Here is a 20,994-nt window from a genome sequence, read left to right as displayed (position 1 = left end):
ATTTTGTTACCTGTTTTGCCTCCTCTATGATGTAATAAATTATTTACATTAACCATACTGTTCTTTATGTGCTTCGGAAAGATGTGATGTTTTCTACATTTCAGAAGGAATATTTGTCTGTTTCGTAAAGTAGCTAACTTGATGTTAAACTTGGCCCATTGTTTGAGTAATCCAACCTGAGTAAGTCCATACCGCATTTGGATGTTCTCAAAAAACCCCATTTGTAAAATATAAGATGGTGGTATTCTTGACTGTAGATTTATATATCAAGTAGTGACTCTTGAGGATGCAGTCAGTTTATTTGGCCCACAAGACAAAGAAAACTCTTTGACTTACTGTCAAGCTTTCGAATTATATTTAATTCTTTTTCAAGACATCTACAAAATTTATAAATGTAAGAATTAAGTAATTACAATGTATATTTTGTTTACTTACTAGTCGTTGAGATTGATTGAAAAAGTTGAAACTCTACTAAAAGGAAATCACACACATATTAACATATTTAAATAATTTTAGCCAATCTATTACATTATGTTGTGTCCATGGTTCGTTGTTCAACATGTATGAAGTGTATACCATTTCTTTAGAAGGAAAGCAAAACCAGTAACCATAGTTTTTTTATAATTACAGTTATTAATTTGATTGATGTTAAGAAAATTAGTCCAGTCAATGTGTCTACCAGCATAAAATGAATTTTTAATGGTGGAATGTACGATAGAAAATCAGATTATGATGTTGTGTCAAATGTTTGTTGATATGCTAATATGTAACAATAAATGTTACTTAATTTGTCTATATCTGACTTTCTATTTATACATTTTCTATTTTTCTGGATGTGTGTCATTTCTACAAATAACCTTTTCTGTTCATTTTTCACCCTCTCTAAGATTGACGCTTGTGAAAAATTAAATGTATGATTTAGATTAATTGAGTGATCTGCTAATGCACAAGCTTGCGATTTGTTTGTATTAATATCACTTCTGTGGGAAATTATTCTGCTGTGTAATGTCCGAGATGTTTCTCCTATATAAACCTTATCGCAGTCTGAGCAAGGTATTTGATACACAACTTTTGAACTTTCCTTAGTCGTAAGTGGATCTTTAGTTTTGGTGTATAAATGTGCTATAGTTTTAACGTTTCTGGTAGCAATTTTTTATGTTTTCGAGTCCTTTAAATAATTTGAGAAGTTTTGGTGTTAAGAATGGAATATAAGGTAAAGATCCAAATGTTTGTGGTGTTGTTGGTACTAAGGTGTCGATTGTTGGGCTAGTGTTTCTTTCTTGGCTTGCCATATTCACTGTGGGTTGTTTTTTATTATTGGTATTGTCAATCAATGTGATGGAAGCTGGAGAGGTAGCAGTACTAAAAATTAATTTATTAAGTAGTCCTACTGGATAAGAGTTTTCCATTAATATGTTTTTTAGTCTCTTCAAACTCTTTTCTCTATATGTTGGATGAGATATTTTTATTACTCGACTTTTTAGTCCCAAAATTAAGTTTATTTTCATTCTTGTAGGATGTTCAGAATAGTAATTTATGAATCTATTGCTAGAAATCGGTTTTCGATACCATTCTGTTATGAAACTATTATCTTGAGTGCGATGGACTAGCATATCCAGAAAAGGGAGACTGTTGTTTTGTTCTCTTTCTGCAGTGAACTGTAGTTGGCTACATTGGTTGTTGAAAATATTTAAAACCTCATTTATTTTATCATTGGGTACTGCTAGGATCAAATCATCTACAAAACGTTTGACAAATGGAATATGAAAAGGTATTATTTTTAAACATTCTTCAATGAGATCATCAAGAGCATAATTACACATGTTGAGGCTCTCTTGAATTAATATTTTCGTTTTGATAATTATTTGTGTATAGCTCTTCAGCTATAGTATCAGGAATTCTTCTTGGGAAATAATTTTTTCGATAATTATTGTATCTATTGGAATTTGATCTAGAGTTTGAATTTAATGTATTTCTGGATGCTATTTCCATCGGTTGTGGCTTAGGCAACCTATCACTAGAAATTCGGTTGGGCCTGAAGACATTACTTTCTGGTCGAAAATTTGTGGAACGATTTTGAGATGTGGACTGATTTTCAAAATGTCTAGGTCCTGAAGGATTTTGGTTTTGATAACCTTGATTACGATTAAAATAATTAGAATTGAAAGGGTTTTGATTTTGATAAGTAAAGTTTGGATTTGTTTGATATTGATGTGTGGGTTTCGAACTTAGGGGTTGATAATAGTTGTTAGGCTGAGTTTGCCTGCTAGATTGATTAAAAGAATTGTGTGGCTTAAAATTATGATTATTTTTTGGAAAATTATTACTGGAATGTCCATATAAATTTTCAAAATTATGAAACTCGTCGACATATGCAATGGCATCTTCAAGAGAATTTGGTTTCTTAAGGTGCATATTATTTTTAAGAACACCTGTACATCCCGCAATAAAAGTGTTTAGTGCGATCTTGTCGCAATGGTTAATTTGGCATACTTTATCTGCAAGTTCTATACTAGTATCGTTACTTATTCTTTGGGCTACATTACTTCTTAAGAGTTGTATCCTTGTTCCAAAATTATGGAGGCTTTCATTTTTATATGGTTTTGTTCGTGTCAGTTCTTGCATTAAGCAGTCTAAATCACGTCTATCTGCGAAGCATTGTTGTAATGCTTTCTTTATACTATCCCATGTAGTTAATTCCATGCGATTTCCTACTAGTGCTTCTGCTTTGCCAACTAGTTTATCCTGTATGCATTCCAAAATATGTTTATTTAAATCTGCATCCTTATATACAGTATATGTTCGCATTAATTCATCGCATCTTGAGATAAATTTGTTTAGATTATTAGAATCTCCGTCGTAGGGTCTAATATTTTTTAGTTTTGATTTGAGAAAATCCCAATTAAGGGGAGTTTGAGTTTGAGCTTGAGCTGCAGTAGCCATATTATCAGATAAAATATAAATTCAAATTCAAAATATCTAACAAAATGATACGTATGTAAATAAATAAAAATATATATGCACTATAAATATTTTTCAAATATTTCAAAAAATTATTCAATAAAATTCAATATTTGCAACAGTATATAAATATATCAAAAATGTATCAGAAATGTATCAAAAATGTATTCTTTTTCAAAATTCAAAAATTAATCTATCTTTCCTCACAAAGATATGAAAGGAAAGGCGAAAAGGAAAGGCACTTACAGTTATCTGGAGCACCTGGTTCTCTTCTCCGAACTTTTGCTTCTTCTGGAACTCTGCTTCTCGCTGGATACCACTGTAGGGTAGAGATTCTTTCGATACGCGCTGCGATGTAAAACACCAAAGACCGAAAAAGTTTTATCACTGTATGCGTAAAATTGTCTTTTCCGATCCCGCACGTATCCTACTGACTGCGCCAATTATGTATTTGATGTTCGAGAAGGAGTTTTTAAAAAAGTATTTTATTTTCAAAATATAAATCAAAAATGTGAAACAACAGAAGTGTTAAACAAACTGAACTAAGTTAAGCAAAAGTTGAATACAAGTAGCAAAAAGTTATTATGATATGAAAGTCCCTCTATTTATAAGGTATTATTGCGCAGATTCTAGTATCCTAGAATCTGCAGAATCCAGTGGCGTAACTTGAGTAAGTGTCTTGTTACTTTGCAATTCTAAAACATATTTTTTTAATTGTTAATGAGGAAGGTTTCTTATGGGGAGATGGGCATTAATAACTAAAAAACAATGTTTCAGTATGAAATAAGTCCAAAAGACTTATTAGGCGAGCGGCAGCAACCCCTAAATTTACGTTATGCCGACCACAAATCAACTTTAAGGCGAATGACCAATTATGATCAGTCTTTATGTTTTCGAGGTCGTTGAATCCGAATACATATGAAGTTTATTTTTATCTAGAATTGGTGGAACATGTTCAAAAATCAAATTTTATGCAAAAATGAGAAGAATGAATTTTGATGATTTTTCAAATTTACCTCGCTGTATCTTTGATCGCTGTAAATATTTCCTTTTGAAATTTTTACTGTGTCACCTTTAAAGTATTTATATAACAATGAGATTTGTCCAAAATCTTTAAACAAATTAAAAGAGGAGGATTTTGTCGTCAGATTTCGTTAGTTTCATGTTTACCTAAAAAATTTGAGTGGCAAACTTTTTAGTTCATAATTTTAACCAACAGCAATAAAATATTATTCATAAAGAAGTTCTCTGGAGAATTTAAAGTCAAAATATGCAATAGGAAAAAAAATATGTGACATTATAGACGAGCGGCACACCCCAAAAAACGCTTACTTCTCAAGAAACCACGGTGTGGTGAATGGCTAATTTTGTTCATACCTTATGTTTTTGATGGTGCTGAAAACGAAAATTAGCTTTATTTTTAATTTTACGTGGGGGAACATTGTCAAAATCACAATTTTACCAGTAAAAAAAATTAAATTACGTTTTTTGCGTTTAACTCGCTACAACTCTGTTCCATTTTAATATTTTTCTCTGAAATATATTTATATATTTTACAGTATATATTTTTTACCTTTATGAAGACAATGGGACCTGTTTCAATCTTTCTGTCTTATTATAATAAAAGTTATGAACTGTTTAAAGTAAAAGGTGCAGAATTTTGAATTGTAAAGTTTAATCGCAAAACTTGAGTCACAGAATTTGAAATTTAGCTTTTTATTTAAGTTTATGTTAAAATATAGGGTACAAAGTAGTAAAACAAAATGTTTTATAGAAAAAACATGCAACTTATAATTTTAAGAAGAACGTGATTTAATTTTTTTTATTTTTACAGTAAAATTGCGATTTTGACAATGTTTTCCACATAAAATTCAAAATAAACCTCAGTTTCTTTTTCAGCACCATCAAAAACATACAGTATAAGCAAAATTAGCTATTCACCACACCGTAGTCAGTATCTCGAGAAATAAGCGTTTTTTTGGTACCACTCGTCTATAAAGTTACATAACTTTTTTTTATCGCATATTTTGACTTGAAATGTTATCAGAAAACTTCTTCATGACTTATGTTTTAATGCTGTGTTGGTTAAAATTATAAACTAAACAGATTGTCACTCAACTTTTTTAAGTAGGTAAACATGAAACTAACGAAATCTGACGACAAAATGTTTAAAAATTAACAACTCCTCTTTTAACATCTTTAAATATTTCGGACAAATTTCATTGTTATCTAAATACTTCAGAGATGATACAGTAAAATTTTCGAAAGGAAATATTTACAGTGACCAAAGATACACCGAGTTAAATTTGAAAAAACATCAAAATTGATTTTTCGCATTATTGCTTAAAATTTGATTTTTGAACATGTTCCACCAATTCTCGATAAAAATAAACTTCGTATTCGGATTCAGCTACCTCTAAAACATGAAGAATGACCAAAATTTGCCATTCACCTATCATGGTCGCTTTTTCGATTTCCAAGCCTCAAATTAGGGGTGTGCCGCTTGCCTAATCAAGAACTGATAGAGTAAGGTTTGAATTTGAATTTAGGTACTTCGTAATTTCAAAAATGATATTTTAGAAGTTTGTTTTTGAGCCTTGAAAATCGTCATATTTCGTTCTTTTTTCAGTTTTAAATTGTTTATAAGTAGAAAACGATCAACTTTAGAGAAAAATTACACAAAATACCTTTTTTGTTTAGAATGATCTAAAAAATCTGAAATAATATCTGCCCGGGTAGAAATTTGTTTTTTTTTTAATTTATAAAAAAATGTCATGTTTTAATTATTGATGAATTATAGTTAGAGCAAGATTAGATCGGGCAACCCTTGTTTTTTGTTATTGTTACATAACATGCTAAATTACATATCCAATCATTTTTATCCATTAAACAGCTAGATGAAGGTCAACCTTATATCATATCTTACACTATACATACATGTCCATATAGAATATTTATTAGTTTTCTCAGGATTCGAAAAAAAATGAATGCATTTAAAAAGCATTAATTAAAAATTTTGCGCTACGCTCTTAATAACCACAGTTTAAACTGTTTTACAGGTTGTTCACGGGGAGAAATATGGAATGAATGTGCCTCGTGTAATCCTGAACCTACCTGCCAAAACAGGACAAGCCAAATCCCAAAAATTTGTCCAGATGTATGTTATCCACGATGCGAGTGCGATGCTAATGCTGGATTTATAAGAGATGCAATTTCTGGACAATGTATTCCTCGGGAACAATGCCCTGAGTAATAGATAGGCGGGGTACTGGGACACTTTGGTAACCTGTCCATCAGGGTCTCGGAATTGGAACGTATAGATGTGATGATATGACCTTGGGTGACCTTGAGTGGTGTACAAGAAGTACAAGAAGTGATCAACAATGACCAGAGGGTTGTAAGAACTCATCGCTTATCTCAAGATCTCTTCTTCTTCGTGCCCGAAGAAGTGATCAACAATGACCAGAGGGTTGATTTGACCTTGAGTGTGTACAAGAAGTGATCAACAATGACCAGAGGGTTGTAAGAACTCATCGTTTATCTCAAGATCTCTTCTTCTTCGTGCCCGAAGAAGTGATCAACAATGACCAGAGGGTTGATTTGACCTTGAGTGTGTACAAGAAGTGATCAACAATGACCAGAGGGTTGTAAGAACTCATCGCTTATCTCAAGATCTCTTCTTCTTCGTGCCCAGTGATCAACAATGACCAGAGGGTGTAAGAACGTTGTCACCTGCTTTTACCTGTGTGTCACCTGTATACCTGTATGACGCAAACCTATTGTCACCTGTATACCTGTATGACGCAATAATTGCATGAAGAAGTGATTAACAATGACCAGAGGCTTGTAAGAAGTTTTTTCTTCTTCTTTCCCGGGACCACCCTGTACGCTGAGTGCAAAAGTGGTCGCTTATCGCAAGATCTCTTCTTCTTTTCGGTAAAAAAGTATAGGGTGGTCGCCCGGCCTAGCCTAGCCTAGCCTCATCTGTATTCTTGAAACTCAATTTATGGTAAAAAATAAAACAATATAAATAGATGAGATAATAAATTTCATCAATCAGTAATCGAGATGTGTCTTGAGGTGTACACGCTTAACCCGGAAGATTTCTATTCAAGACTTTCAACTTTTAACAATTGGAAGGGGAAGAAATCAGAAATAGAGTTAGCTGCTTGTGGATTTTACTTTCTTCAAGTAGAAGATATAGTTAAGTGTTTCAAGTGTGGTGTAGAGATTTACAAATGGGAATTAAATGACAATGTAATTGAAGATCACAAAAAATTTAGTCCTGATTGTGCTTTTGTAAAAAGAGCGTATCCTATTTTTGTTAAAGTCAACGACAACAACAACAACGATAACAAAGAAATTTTGAGTGATAAAAATAAATATGCCTGTACCTGTGAAGTATAAATGTCCAAAGTGTGGAGGAGAGACTGACATACCTAATTTAAATTGTATAAATTGTGAGTACATAAAATATTTGAAATCTAAATCTGGTGCTAAGAATATACCAAGTAGTATGTTTGGGGAAATGTGAGGTTATTTGTTTAAAGAAGAGAAATATATATATATATATATATATATATATATATATATATATATATATATATATATATATATATAAACATTTATCTTACACTCTTTATTTACTAATTTGTAAGTCGTTGATGAAGATGTTAAACGCTGCCATTAATAAATTACCTTTTGAAATGCACATCCCTGGTGGATACAGGTTTTGTGGACCAGGAACCAAATTGCATAAACGATTAGCAAGAGGAGATAGGGGAATAAATGGGTTAGACGACGCGTGTCGTGAACATGATATTGCATACTCTCAAGACAAAGAGTTATCAAAACGACATGAAGCTGATAAGATTCTAGCTGAAAAAGCTCTTGAACAGTTTCGATCAAAAAATACAGCATTTTCTGAAAAGTTGGCTGCACTTGGTGTAGCTGGTGCAATGAAAGCAAAAGTGAAATTAGGTATGGGTCTAAGTTCTGCTAATTATAAAGCTGTAACAAAAAGTTGTAATAAAGAATTGAACAAAGCTAAAAATATGTTAGAAAAACTAACTGAAAGTATAAACCACTGTACTTTATTACTGCAAGGATTAATTATTTCCAAATCAAGAAAACGAAAACAAAATCTCCAGCAGAGAAATAAACAAAAAATACAACGAAAGCTTTTAAATCACAAAAGAGCAAAGAAGCAAATTGAAGATGATATGGATGTAGACATTTCAAATGAGTTCGCTGCAGACTCTATAAATAGAGGAGACACAAGAAAAATAGAAAAACGAAAAATCGGTGATGAAAATAATATTGTTAGTGGTACTAAAAAACCAAAAACTAACGTAAACGAAATATCGAACAATACACATGTACAATAAATATATTATACACGGCTCACTAAAATAATTAGTTACGCCCCTGTACTACTGATTACTTAAAATTCAAGTAGTATTTATGTAACCTTTCTGGAAACTCCAGGTTATTGTTGAGACTCGCATTTGAACCCCTCGCCGGGGCAGATCGTCAAAAGCTTCCTAACGAGAATCATCTCTAATCTATCGACGCTCCCGCTATTCGTAAAAAGGCCGCATTTTACCGGCTTTTTTTGCTATCGTTTTATACCGCTCAGATAATTCAATCTGCTCAGTATTATCGACGATGATTTATTTAGCGTATTAGTGAGTGCCTTACAAATGAACCAAATGGATTATGGAATTCAATCAGAGCTCTGATGTGACACGTCATCAAGGAATAAAACTGTAAGTACTCTACATGTATGTGAACATAACTTATTAGTCGTGATACTGTATGCATTTTGAACCATATACCTCTCGTAGCAAATATTCTTTGTGCCATTTATGCAGATAATACTTTAAATTACATATGAAAAATCGTTATCTACTCTTAACCAGCTTACCTATGGGAATATACTCTATAACCGTACAATAAGTATAGGTTACTATTGTTAAGGATACTTTACGTATTGCCTAAACATTTCTGTTCCATCGAGCCGTATCATATTAATTATTTAAATATTAATTAAATCCTCAAGGTCCTTCGTATTTGCATATTTTGATAATCTCTATTCTGAGAATAACGGTTTTTCATTTATAGTGTCTTTCTGTTGCATTTGGAAATTTCCAAGCCACGCCGCCCCGGCACAAAAATAAAATATTCCTCTCTTTCTGCACTCAAATTCTCAGTATTTAACCCAGCACGTCTCTACAATAGCTGGTAGGTTGTTAAGCCCGGTCTACACGTGCAATTTCAGAAACTACTTGCTTTGTTCAAATAAAGGAGTCGTTTTGTTTGTATGAAAAAATATTTGCATATATTACATTATTTTATTTTCGTAAATATATTTTTCTGTTTATAGTATACAAAAAGTGTACTCATTTCTTGGCTGATAGTACGGGTGTTATAATTTTAACATTGTTTGTTCAACCTTTTGATTTAAATTAAATTTATAATTTTGAATCCGATTAAGCCTGGTTCACAGGTTACAAAAATTATTAAAAATAATTTTGTTTTCTTGCATAAATTGTAAGTTTTTGCTACATTTAGCTTCGCTTAAGCTCATTTTACACTTCTAGAAAACTATAGAAAATAAATAATTGTTTTTTCCTTCAATTTAATTAATTTAAATACTTGTTAAGGGTGTCTCACACTTGCTGAAAAATACCCATTTTGGAAAATTGCATATATTTTGAAATTTTATAGTTTTGCATTTCATATACTAATCTGCGCTCATACAGGGTGATACTATTAAGCCAATCTCACACTATTAAACGTGTAATATATAATATATTGTACATATTCTCTCATTTTCGCATCGATTTATAGGTTTAGACATTTGCAAATAATCTATCTAATCTCACATTCTCGCAACATGGCTGACCGATCAAAATATAACCGACAGAGGCTCACCGCAAAACTTGATATAACCAAGTTGGCTGATTCGGTTCCCACAACTCTTAATTCTCTAAACAAATATAAAATTCGTGAAATAATTTCACAACTCAAACATTCTTACGGACTTTTCCGCGATGCTCAAAATGTGCTGGAGACGATCCCCGAGGAACCTACCCCCTCTACTGATTCCTCTGTGGTTTTTGATAAATATTTGGATACAATTTCTCTATTGGAAGAAAGGTTAGAGGTCATTGAAAGTTCTAATGTGACTGCTACCCCCTCCCTCCAATTTGACCCTAATTCTTCTCTAACCTCACAGTCTATGGCTAGGCAACGAACAGTAAACCTCCCTCGTATTCAGTTAAAACCATTTAGTGGCTTAGTTACTGAATACAATTCATTCATTGAGACCTTTGATACAATAATAGGATCTGATACTACATTAAGTGATCTGGAAAAACTCATTTACCTCAAAAGTTTTCTAACTTCCGAGCCTTTGACGCTTCTCGAGCATATCCCACTCACAGGTGACAATTACAAAATAGCCCGGGATAACCTGACACAAAGGTACGCCAACTCTAAATCGCTTATCAAAACTCTCATCTCTCAAATTCTTGATGCGCCTCCTATTTCTGGAAACGCAAATCACTCACAATTAAGAAATTTTCATACGGTCATGTCAAATAATTTCAAGGCCCTATTGAACTTGAATAGGCCCCCTTCAGATCTCTTGCATTTACTTCTCATACATATCGCTACTCAGAAACTCGACGCACCTACCATTAGGGCTCTTGAGTTCCAATCCGGTGGTAGCCAAGCTACCCCTGATTTTGTCCATTTTCTAGGGGAAATCGAGACACGCGTTGTTCATCTTGAGAATATTCAATCTCAATCAAAACCAAAATCGACTACTACTTCCAGACACTCTTTACACCTAGCCTCAGACACTTCTACCAGTAACCTTTCGCCTCGCTTAGGTCCTAAGAAATGTTCCTATTGCAACGACTCTCACTCGATCTACTCTTGTCCTCAGTTCAAGCAGTTGAATTCTAAAGAACGTTTTAGTTTTGTCAAACAAAATAAATTTTGTATTAATTGTCTTGGGTCTCACATGCTCGATCAGTGTAAATCCAAATTCTCTTGCATAGTTTGTAAATCTCGTCATCACACGTTGCTCCATTTCGACAAAACGGGTCATAGTAACCCTTCCGCGGCTGTTGGCCAACACAACTCAAATAATCATAATAAAACCGCTATCTCAAATAACTCCCATACACAGGGTAATTCACAACAGGGGCCCTCACATGTTAGAGCTCCTGAAACGGAAGTTAATCTTCAAAATTCGACTCCACATTCAATGGCTCTATCTGCAGCCTCGCTTGATAATCATTTGGTGTTATTAAGCACACTCCAGGTCTATCTTGTCGCTCCTAGCGGCAAGAGGGTCTTCGCAAAGGCACTTTTAGACTCGGCCTCACAGGTTTCATTTATTAGTGCTGACCTCGTAAAGGAACTGTCACTCACCACTAGAGATGGAAAATTACGGATCAATGGAATTAACTCCACCTCATCCTCGTCTCAATCTATTGTAGATACAACAATTTTCGCTGTCGCTAACGACGTTCCTTTTGACATCTCGTGCTCTGTACTCCCAAAGATAACAAATCCGCTTCCTCAAATTTCTATTTCGGCGAGCAAACTAAACATACCCTCAGAGATACCATTAGGTGATCCGATGTTCCATGTAACATCCCCAATTGGTATCCTGCTCGGTGCAGACCTGTATAACGATATCATTCAACCTGAAATAATTCGTTTGGGAAAAGGTCTTCCCGTTCTTCAACGCACTCTACTCGGGTACACGATATCAGGGTCAGTTCCAGACTTTGCTCTTAAGTCGAAAAATACTAAAAAGGCTTTGGAATTTTATTCAAACTCTCTCGTTACTTGTTGTTCTCATAACACTCCTTCCGCCGTAAATGAGCCGGTAGTGTCCAACGAGGAACTATCCGATCATTTACAAAAATTCTGGGAGCTGGAAGAAGCCGCTCCTCAGAACACCGATCTCATTAATGATCACCCCGCTGAAATTAATTTTGTAAAACATGTTAATGTTCTCCCCAATGGACGATATGAGTCCACACTCAATCTCAAACTCCCTATCGAAGATATAGACATGGGAAATTCGTTTCTCTCGGCAAAAAGACGTTTTCTCAGTCTCGAGAAACGTTTTCAACTCAACCCTGATTTATTGGAAAAATATCAGGACATTATATCGGAATATCTCAATAACGGACAAATAATTCAAGTGCCGTTAAAAATGCTAAATGACTCAGGTAAACCTAATTACTTTCTCCCTCACTTTCCCGTTTTCAAATCCAACTCTACTACTTCCACTCGTATAGTTTTCGATCCAAACAATAAATCGTCTACGGGAATCTCCCTCAGTGACGTCATAGACAAAGGTTATGTCGTCCAACATGAACTTTTTGACATTCTCGCTAAGTTTCGTCAGTTTAAATTCGCACTAGTAGGCGACATCAAGGCTATGTTCCTACAAATCGCCATTTGTCCCACTGAAACATTTCTGTTAAATTTTCTCTTTAGGGACAATATTCAGCAGCCTTTACGGTGCTATCAATTTCAAAGATTACCCTTCGGGCTCCCAAGTAGCCCATTTATCGCTCAAAGAGTTATCAAGCACATCGCTGACAACAACAAACATACCCACGAACTTGCTACTAGTGTTCTGCAAGAATCTATCTATATGGATGACCTGATCAGCGGTGCTGACAGTCTTCATGAATTAAGTTGTCTTTTCGAACAATTAACTTCTTTGCTAGAAACCCATGGTTTCCTCCTCCACAAGTGGAACTGCAGTTCTTCAGAATTTCTGTCTCAACACAATTTAAATCCCGTCTCTGAAGTCAGTCTTAACTTCACGGGATCTGATAAAGTCTTAGGCATATTCTGGGATTCAGAACGCGACCACTTTTCGTTTAAAACTCCTATCTTCAAATTGGCTAATGTTGTTACTAAACGTACTATTCTCTCCTACATTGCTACTTTGTATGACCCGCTAGGATGGTTATCCCCTGTCCTTGTGAACGCTAAGCTCTTGATACAGGAAATATGGTCCCAGAAACTGGACTGGGATCAACCCATTGACTCACCCATCATTATGAAAAATTGGCAAAACCTCTTATCGACATTCAAAACTATAGAAGAGGTCAAGGTACCTCGATGCTTACTTTTACAAAAGAAAGTTGTTGATGTTCAATTAATTATTTTCACCGACGCATCGGAAAAAATATACAGCACTTGTGTGTATCTCAAAGCGACATACTCAGACTTTTCTGTATCGTCGCGGCTTATCGCTTCTAAAAACAAAATTTCTCCGCTAAAAAATAAACTCACCATCCCCAAATTGGAACTTTGTGGAATAGTGTTGGGAGTCACTCTGGCTCATAGACTTTTTCACATCTTCAAGAAAAATTTGAGTATATCTTCATCTCATCTCTTTGCTGACTCTACAATTGCCTTGTCTTGGATACTTTCTAAAAAACACATTTGGAACATTTTTGTACAAAACAGAATTCAAAAGGTCAATTCCTTGTTGGAAACTTTTCCTTGTGATTTCCATTTCGTCAGAAGTCACGAAAACATCGCTGACCCCGCTTCCAGAGGGATAAATGTCTTTGATAATCCCCAGACCACCGAAGACTGGTTATGCGGACCTAGCTTTATTAGAGACAATCCCATCGATTTTTCTCTTCATCAAATTCCTCATTTTCAGGATGATCTTCCTGAATTAAGGAAGTTAGTTGTCTCAAACATAGCAACAAATCACGAACTCAACGACACCTTTGAAAATCTATTCGCTAAATCTTCTTCTTTTCGTAAAATTCAAAGAATTGTCGCTTATCTTTTTAGATTCATCAGTAATATTAAAAAGAAAATAAATAACTCTCCACGAGATACGGATATATTGACGCCACCCGAAATGGAGATCGCTGATCACGCGATCATCAGGTATATCCAAAGTATCTACTTTAAAAAAGAGATTCTTGAATTGAAAAATGCTAAACTCGTGACCAATAAAGCCATTCGTAAACTCAACCCCTTCCTACAACATAATGATGGGCTGATTCGTGTGGGAGGACGTCTCCGACACGCCCCCATATCGTATAATCAAAAACACCCCATTCTACTTCCTTCTAAATGTCGAGTTGTAGAACTAATCTTGACTCAAGCTCATCATAAGTTATTACATTCAGGCGCGCAAACAGTACTTTCGTATGTCAAAATGAAGTACTGGCCAATTGACGGATTAAGACAGATTAAACGCTTAATTCGTAAGTGTGTAAACTGTTTCCGATTCATGACACCCAATTCTGTTCAACAGATGGCAGATATGCATCCCGATCGTGTACTCCCCACTAGACCCTTCCAAGTCGTCTCAGTGGACTATGGGGGGTTCTTCTTAATTAAGTCCTCACATTTGAGGAAGGCACCGCTTTACAAAGCATACGTAGCCTATTTCATTTGCATGAGCACTAAATGTGTTCATATCGAACTCGTCACAGGATTAAGCGCAGAAGCCTATATTCTTACTCTGAAAAGGTTTATTGCCAGAAGATCCACGCCCAGTATTATTTGGAGCGACAATGCCACAAATTTCCATGGGGCAAAAAATGAAATGCGCGAATTCTATGATTTTTTCTTAAATCAAAATAATTCGGAACAGATTAAGGAATTCTGTACTCAAAACTCCATAACTTTCAAGATGGGTGTTCCCCGCAACCCCCATCAATTCGGCCTCCATGAGGTAGGAATAAAGAGTGTGAAGTATCACCTCTATCGAATTATAGGAAATTCCCACTTCACCTTTGAAGTGTTTAACACAGTATTATGCCAAATCGAGGCTATTCTAAATTCGAGACCCATCACTAGGATGTCGTCTGACGCCAATGACTTCGCTTTCCTATCTCCAGCTCACTTCTTAGTTCAAAGAAGTTTAACCGCGCCCCCTGAACCAAGTGTTTCAGAGATACCTGAAAATAGGTTGAATCTTTTTCAGCGTATTAGTAAAATTCAACAGCAATTTTGGAAATTGTGGAAAAAAGACTATCTTTGCCTCCTGCAGCAAAGAAATAAATGGACCGACCCTACTGACCCTGTCAAGATCGGGGATTTGGTTCTGTTGAAGGAGGATGGTACTCCTCCACTCTTATGGCCAACTGCCAGGGTAATAGATGTATTGCCTGGTAAGGATGGTCTAGTTCGTACTGTCAAGATTCACACTACTCACGGTGATTTTCTTCGTGGTATTACGAAAATCGCTGTGATTCCCCTGGAAGATTAAAATCTATCCCTAGGGGGAAAACTTATCGTTTTCCTCCATTTTATCGTTGTTACCCCTTGTGTATATAAACTCTAATTTCTTCAAACATTTCTTATCGTTGTGCACATCTTTGCCAATCCCCTCTCTTCGAGGTGATATAGGCCATCTCTCTCGCCTGTCGCCCCCGGCAATATGTACAATAAATATATTATACACGGCTCACTAAAATAATTAGTTACGCCCCTGTACTACTGATTACTTAAAATTCAAGTAGTATTTATGTAACCTTTCTGGAAACTCCAGGTTATTGTTGAGACTCGCATTTGAACCCCTCGCCGGGGCAGATCGTCAAAAGCTTCCTAACGAGAATCATCTCTAATCTATCGACGCTCCCGCTATTCGTAAAAAGGCCGCATTTTACCGGCTTTTTTTGCTATCGTTTTATACCGCTCAGATAATTCAATCTGCTCAGTATTATCGACGATGATTTATTTAGCGTATTAGTGAGTGCCTTACAAATGAACCAAATGGATTATGGAATTCAATCAGAGCTCTGATGTGACACGTCATCAAGGAATAAAACTGTAAGTACTCTACATGTATGTGAACATAACTTATTAGTCGTGATACTGTATGCATTTTGAACCATATACCTCTCGTAGCAAATATTCTTTGTGCCATTTATGCAGATAATACTTTAAATTACATATGAAAAATCGTTATCTACTCTTAACCAGCTTACCTATGGGAATATACTCTATAACCGTACAATAAGTATAGGTTACTATTGTTAAGGATACTTTACGTATTGCCTAAACAACACAAAAAAGAAAACGTGACGATGACGATACCATGGATGATCAAGCAATTAAAAAATTAAGATATAATGTATAGATATTAAAAAATAATAATTTTATATATGATTTGTAATATTATAAATAAAAACTTGTACACTTTATATTAGTTTTATTTACTAACAAACATAAAAAATGATCTCTGGTTGTAATATCGACGACGACGACGACGACAATGAAGATCATATATAAAGTCCGATCAAATGCACAATACGGTTAATTCATTAGTAACTGTTAACATGACTGGTAGTAAGAAAAAGACAAGAAAGACCTCTAAAAGGAAGGTCTCTAAGAAAAAAGGTTCTAAAATTCCAAAACAAAAGTATTTCAGTTTAGTTAAAGTAATTCGAGACATTAGAAAGAAACTATTGGAAAGCAAACCAAGAACGTTAAGGGAAGCTATTCAACAAGCATTGCGAATTGTGAAATCTTACAAGAACATAAAAAAACCACGTGGTCGAGTAATTCAGGTTCCGAAAACTGGAGGTATATTACCTTTAATACCCATATTTGCAGGATTAAGCGCTTTGGGCACTATTGCAGGTGGCACCTCCGCCATCGTGAAGACGATAAACGATGCAAAAGCAGCTAAAGAAGATTTACTTGAAAAACAACGTCATAATCGTAAAATGGAAGCATTAGCAATTGGAAAAGGTTTATACTTGAAACCATATAAAAGTGGAATGGGTATTTTTTTATGAAGAAGGCTGATCAAATAAATATTCCAAAACATGCTTTGACAAATGTAGAGTTACAAAAATACGCAAAATTAATGAAAATTCCATATTTCAGAGGTGTATTTATGAGAAACGCGTTTCCGAAAAAAATTTGGCAACATGAGAGTGGAATTATTAATTTAGATAACAAAGACGGTCCTGGAACTCATTGGACAGCGTACAAGAAGAACAAATCTAAAGTTGTGTATTTTGATAGTTTTGGAAACTTGAGACCGCCTATGGAAGCTATATCATACTTTAATTCAAATGGCTATTGTCACATTGTATATAATCATAAAATTTATCAATCTTATAACACTGTAAATTGTGGACAATTGTGTTTAGATTTTTTAAATAAATACCTGTTTTAAAAGAATAATTTTTTATTTACTGTATGATCCTCGTTTGAACATGTCGTTCACTTTTGTGTTATCTGGAAGAGAATCGGTGTTATCAACAAAAATTTATCCACCAATTATTTTAAACGAAAATGAACAGTATGTACTGGGTTTAATTGATTTTATGACATACAATACAATTCCAAATATAGACCAAACAAACAACAAGTTTTATATAAATAGTCACGATATAACGATTCCACATGGTGCTTATGAAGTTGATGATCTTTCAAAATATTTAACTGAAAAAATAACTGAATTAGAATTAAAATTAGATCAAACACCAGGTAAAGATGATACAGAAATTGATAAAAATATAATACAAAAACCACTGCAAGGAGTAAAAAGTGTGGCTAAAAAACGTCATCATAGTGAACAACCTACAAGTCTGGAAATGAGAATTAATAACAATACACTCAAATGTGAAATAAAAAGCAACAAAGTAATTCATTTTGAAAAACCACATACAATTGCCTCCTTATTGGGATTTACATCAAAACGGCTTTCACCTTCAAAGACTCACGTAGCCGAGAATCCTGTGCATATCACAAAGGTTAATTCTATTTGTGTGGAATGTAATCTAATCACTAATTCATACGTCAATGAAAATCAAGGTCATATCATTCACATGTTTTATCCAAATGTCTTACCGGGATACAAAATTGTTGAAATTCCAAAAAAAGTAATTTATCTACCTGTCACAAATAGATATATTGATGAAATTTTCATTAAAATAGTTGACCAGGATGGTAATCTTGTTAATTTCACACGAGAAGTTATTACGTTAAGACTACATTTAAAAAAAATATAATAATGGTTGTAATTTACAACTCTAATCCAGGTGTGAACAGTGTATATAATACTAAAAGTTTTGACAATAATATTAGTGATAAGCAGACGCTCAAACAGTTGACAACTGAAAACAAAGTATTTTTAACCTCACTGGGATTTAGAATAAAAAACAACAACAACAACAACAACGTCAGGAAAAAAGAAAAGCATAAGAAATACTTGGTGCAGAATTAGATTTTTTATAAATACTAGAATACTTAGGATTTTCTTGAGGTGTACTTGTAAAAAGAGCGAATATGAGTTTTAACATTTTGAATATTGGAGGTCATGTATTGGTTGACAATTCAGTTGTGAGTCGAGAAATGCATAGTCATTTACCCTATGCCAACGCAACTTTTAACCATTGTGATGAAATAAGGATACCTATTCAGACTCAAGATATATACACCTTACCTTCTGAGAGTTATCTGTATATTGAAGGGCGTCTAACGGATGATGGGAAAGAAAGCACTACTTTGCGTTTTGTTAATAATGGTTTGATGTATTTATTTGATGAGATACGATATGAAATTGGAGGCTGTGTAATAGATAGAGTGAGAAATTTAGGTATAACAACGACAATAAAAAACTATGTTTCGTTTACGCAAAGTGAATCTAACCGATACAAAAGTATAGGCTGGAACTATGAAAAACCATCATCAATAACGACTGATGCAAAAGGAAATTTTAGTGCGTGTATTCCACTCAAACTGTTACTTGGTTTTCCAGAAGATTTTACTCGAATCCTGGTTAACATCCGCCAGGAACTTGTATTGATAAGAAGTTCGACAGATTTAAATGCAGTGACGTCTACAATGGAAAATGCAAAACCAAAAATTGAAATATTTAAATTTATATGGAAAATGCCGCATGTTCAAGTGTCAGATTCGGAAAAGTTACGTTTATACAAATTTATTGAAAATGGATCTAATTTAGAACTTGCATACAGAAGTTGGGAATATCATGAAATTCCGCTACTGCCACAAACAATGAAATTTAACTGGAACGTAAAAACTACTAGTCTACTAGAGAGACCACGATTTGTTTTGTTTGCTTTACAGACTGCTAAAAAGAACGCCATAAAAGAAGATGCGAGCCATTTCGATCATTGTAATATTACAAACTTAAAACTATTTCTAAATTCTGAAATGTACCCGTATGACAATTTGAACTTGAACTTTGATAAGAAACAGTATGCCATTGCATATGAAATGTATGCACAATTTCAACCGTCGTACTATTATAAAGTTGGAGATCCATGTCTTAGTTTGGAGCAATTTGGTTCTTTTGCCCCCATATTTGTTATTGACTGCAGCAGACAAAATGAATCAGTTAAGTCGGGAAGTGTCGATATGAGAATAGAAATTGAAACCAATAAGAATATACCAGTTAATACAGCAGCTTATTGTATAATTATACATGACCGTATTGTTAATTATAATCCGCTAACTAATGTAGTTCAAATGTTTTAACTGTATTTTATCTATTGTGAAATAAATATGTAGTTTTTTAAATAAAAAGTTTAAAAAAATATTGTTTTTTTTTTTTGCTGACACTACAATTTTATGATATAAAAGCCTGTGACAATCTCATAAACAGTTAAATGAATAGAATCCATCAAAGATGTTACTACACAAAATATTTTGGTTCGTCACATTGTTAAATGTGTGTTTTGCGTTTAACGTTTTTAGAGAACCATTTATTATTAATAAGCAACGAATAACATGGTGTACTTTAAATGTAGACTCTTCAATTACTAGAGTAGTCCATAAAGCTATCAATACATGGAGCAATGCAAGTGGAATTAAGTTTAAACAAGTTAATTGTACAGCAGAAGAGGCACCAAAGCTATCAATTTTATTTGATACGCATACCCATAGAATAACAGGTTTATGTTTACCAGCCGAGGAATGTAAGTTATTTTTTGACATTCAAAATGTTAGAAATGAAATAGCCCATACAATAGTTCCTACGTTAAATAATCAAATTCCATGTGGGGAAATACATATATTAAAAAATGTTTTATGGAACTTAAAACTAAACGACTTTGAGACACCAGGTTTTAATTTGCAATTGGTTTTAACGCACCAAATTGGTCACTATTTAGGGCTAACCGATAACCGAAACTACAATTCGATAATGAATAAATTATATCTAGAACGCCGTCCTCAAGAACTGAGCAACGATGATATAAATGCAATAGAATATCTTTACAAAAATGGAACGGTTAAACCCCAACATAAACTAAACTTTACCTACGTTCCTAATCATCATCATCATCGTTCTTATGGAATCTCAAGGATCCGTTTTAGCGCATTAAAAATGTATTCATTTGTATAGATAATGGTATTTCAATAAAATATTTACTTTTTCTTGTGTAATTATTATTTAACACCATGTACACAATAAATAATTTCAGAACTGTTCTGAAATCGAACAAATATACTTAGATAAGTTTGAAACCTGTTCAGACCTGTTCGAGACCTGTTCGAGACCTGATCAAAGCTGATCAAGACCTGTTCGAGACCTGATCAAGACCTGTTCGAGACCTGATCAAAGCTGATCAAGACCTGTTCGAGACCAGATCAAAGCTGATCAAGACCTGTTCGAGACCTGATCAAAGCTGATCAAGACCTGTTCGAGACCTGATCAAGACCTGTTCGAGACCTGATCAAAGCTGATCAAGACCTGTTCGAGACCTGATCAAGACCTGTTCGAGACCTGATCAAAGCTGATCAAGACCTGTTCGAGACCTGATCAAGACCTGTTCGAGACCTGATCGAGACCTGATTCAAAGCTGTTCAGAGGTTGCGAGCCCTACAATGAATAAGGATATAAAGAGACAACTTATAACTAAACGAAAAAACATTCAAAGTAAATTGAGACAACTAAAGCAAGGACAAATAATCCAAGAAGATTTATTTAATCCAATTACAAAACACTTAAAAAATATTGAGACCAAGTTGAAT

At 34.2% G+C, this 20,994-nt stretch overlaps 1 protein-coding gene across 1 annotated transcript; it reads left to right on the top strand.

Moving 5' to 3' along the window:
* The first annotated feature begins 18,888 nt into the window (after positions 1 to 18,888).
* On the top strand, positions 18,889 to 19,497 carry LOC126890218 (uncharacterized). The gene has a single exon (XM_050659072.1). The coding sequence runs from the start codon at positions 18,889 to 18,891 to the stop codon at positions 19,495 to 19,497; it is 609 nt and encodes a 202-aa protein (XP_050515029.1).
* The last annotated feature ends 1,497 nt before the right edge of the window (positions 19,498 to 20,994 follow it).

The sequence above is a fragment of the Diabrotica virgifera genome, chromosome 8 (genome assembly GCF_917563875.1).
Source record: "Diabrotica virgifera virgifera chromosome 8, PGI_DIABVI_V3a".
In the NCBI taxonomy this organism is placed as follows: Eukaryota; Metazoa; Arthropoda; class Insecta; order Coleoptera; family Chrysomelidae; genus Diabrotica; species Diabrotica virgifera.
This window is presented reverse-complemented; position numbering and strand designations above follow the sequence as displayed.

Excerpts from the sequence above, each read along its gene's own strand:
- LOC126890218 (XM_050659072.1), top strand. The coding sequence starts at position 18,889 with ATGCCGCATGTTCAAGTGTCAGATTCGGAAAAGTTACGTTTATACAAA.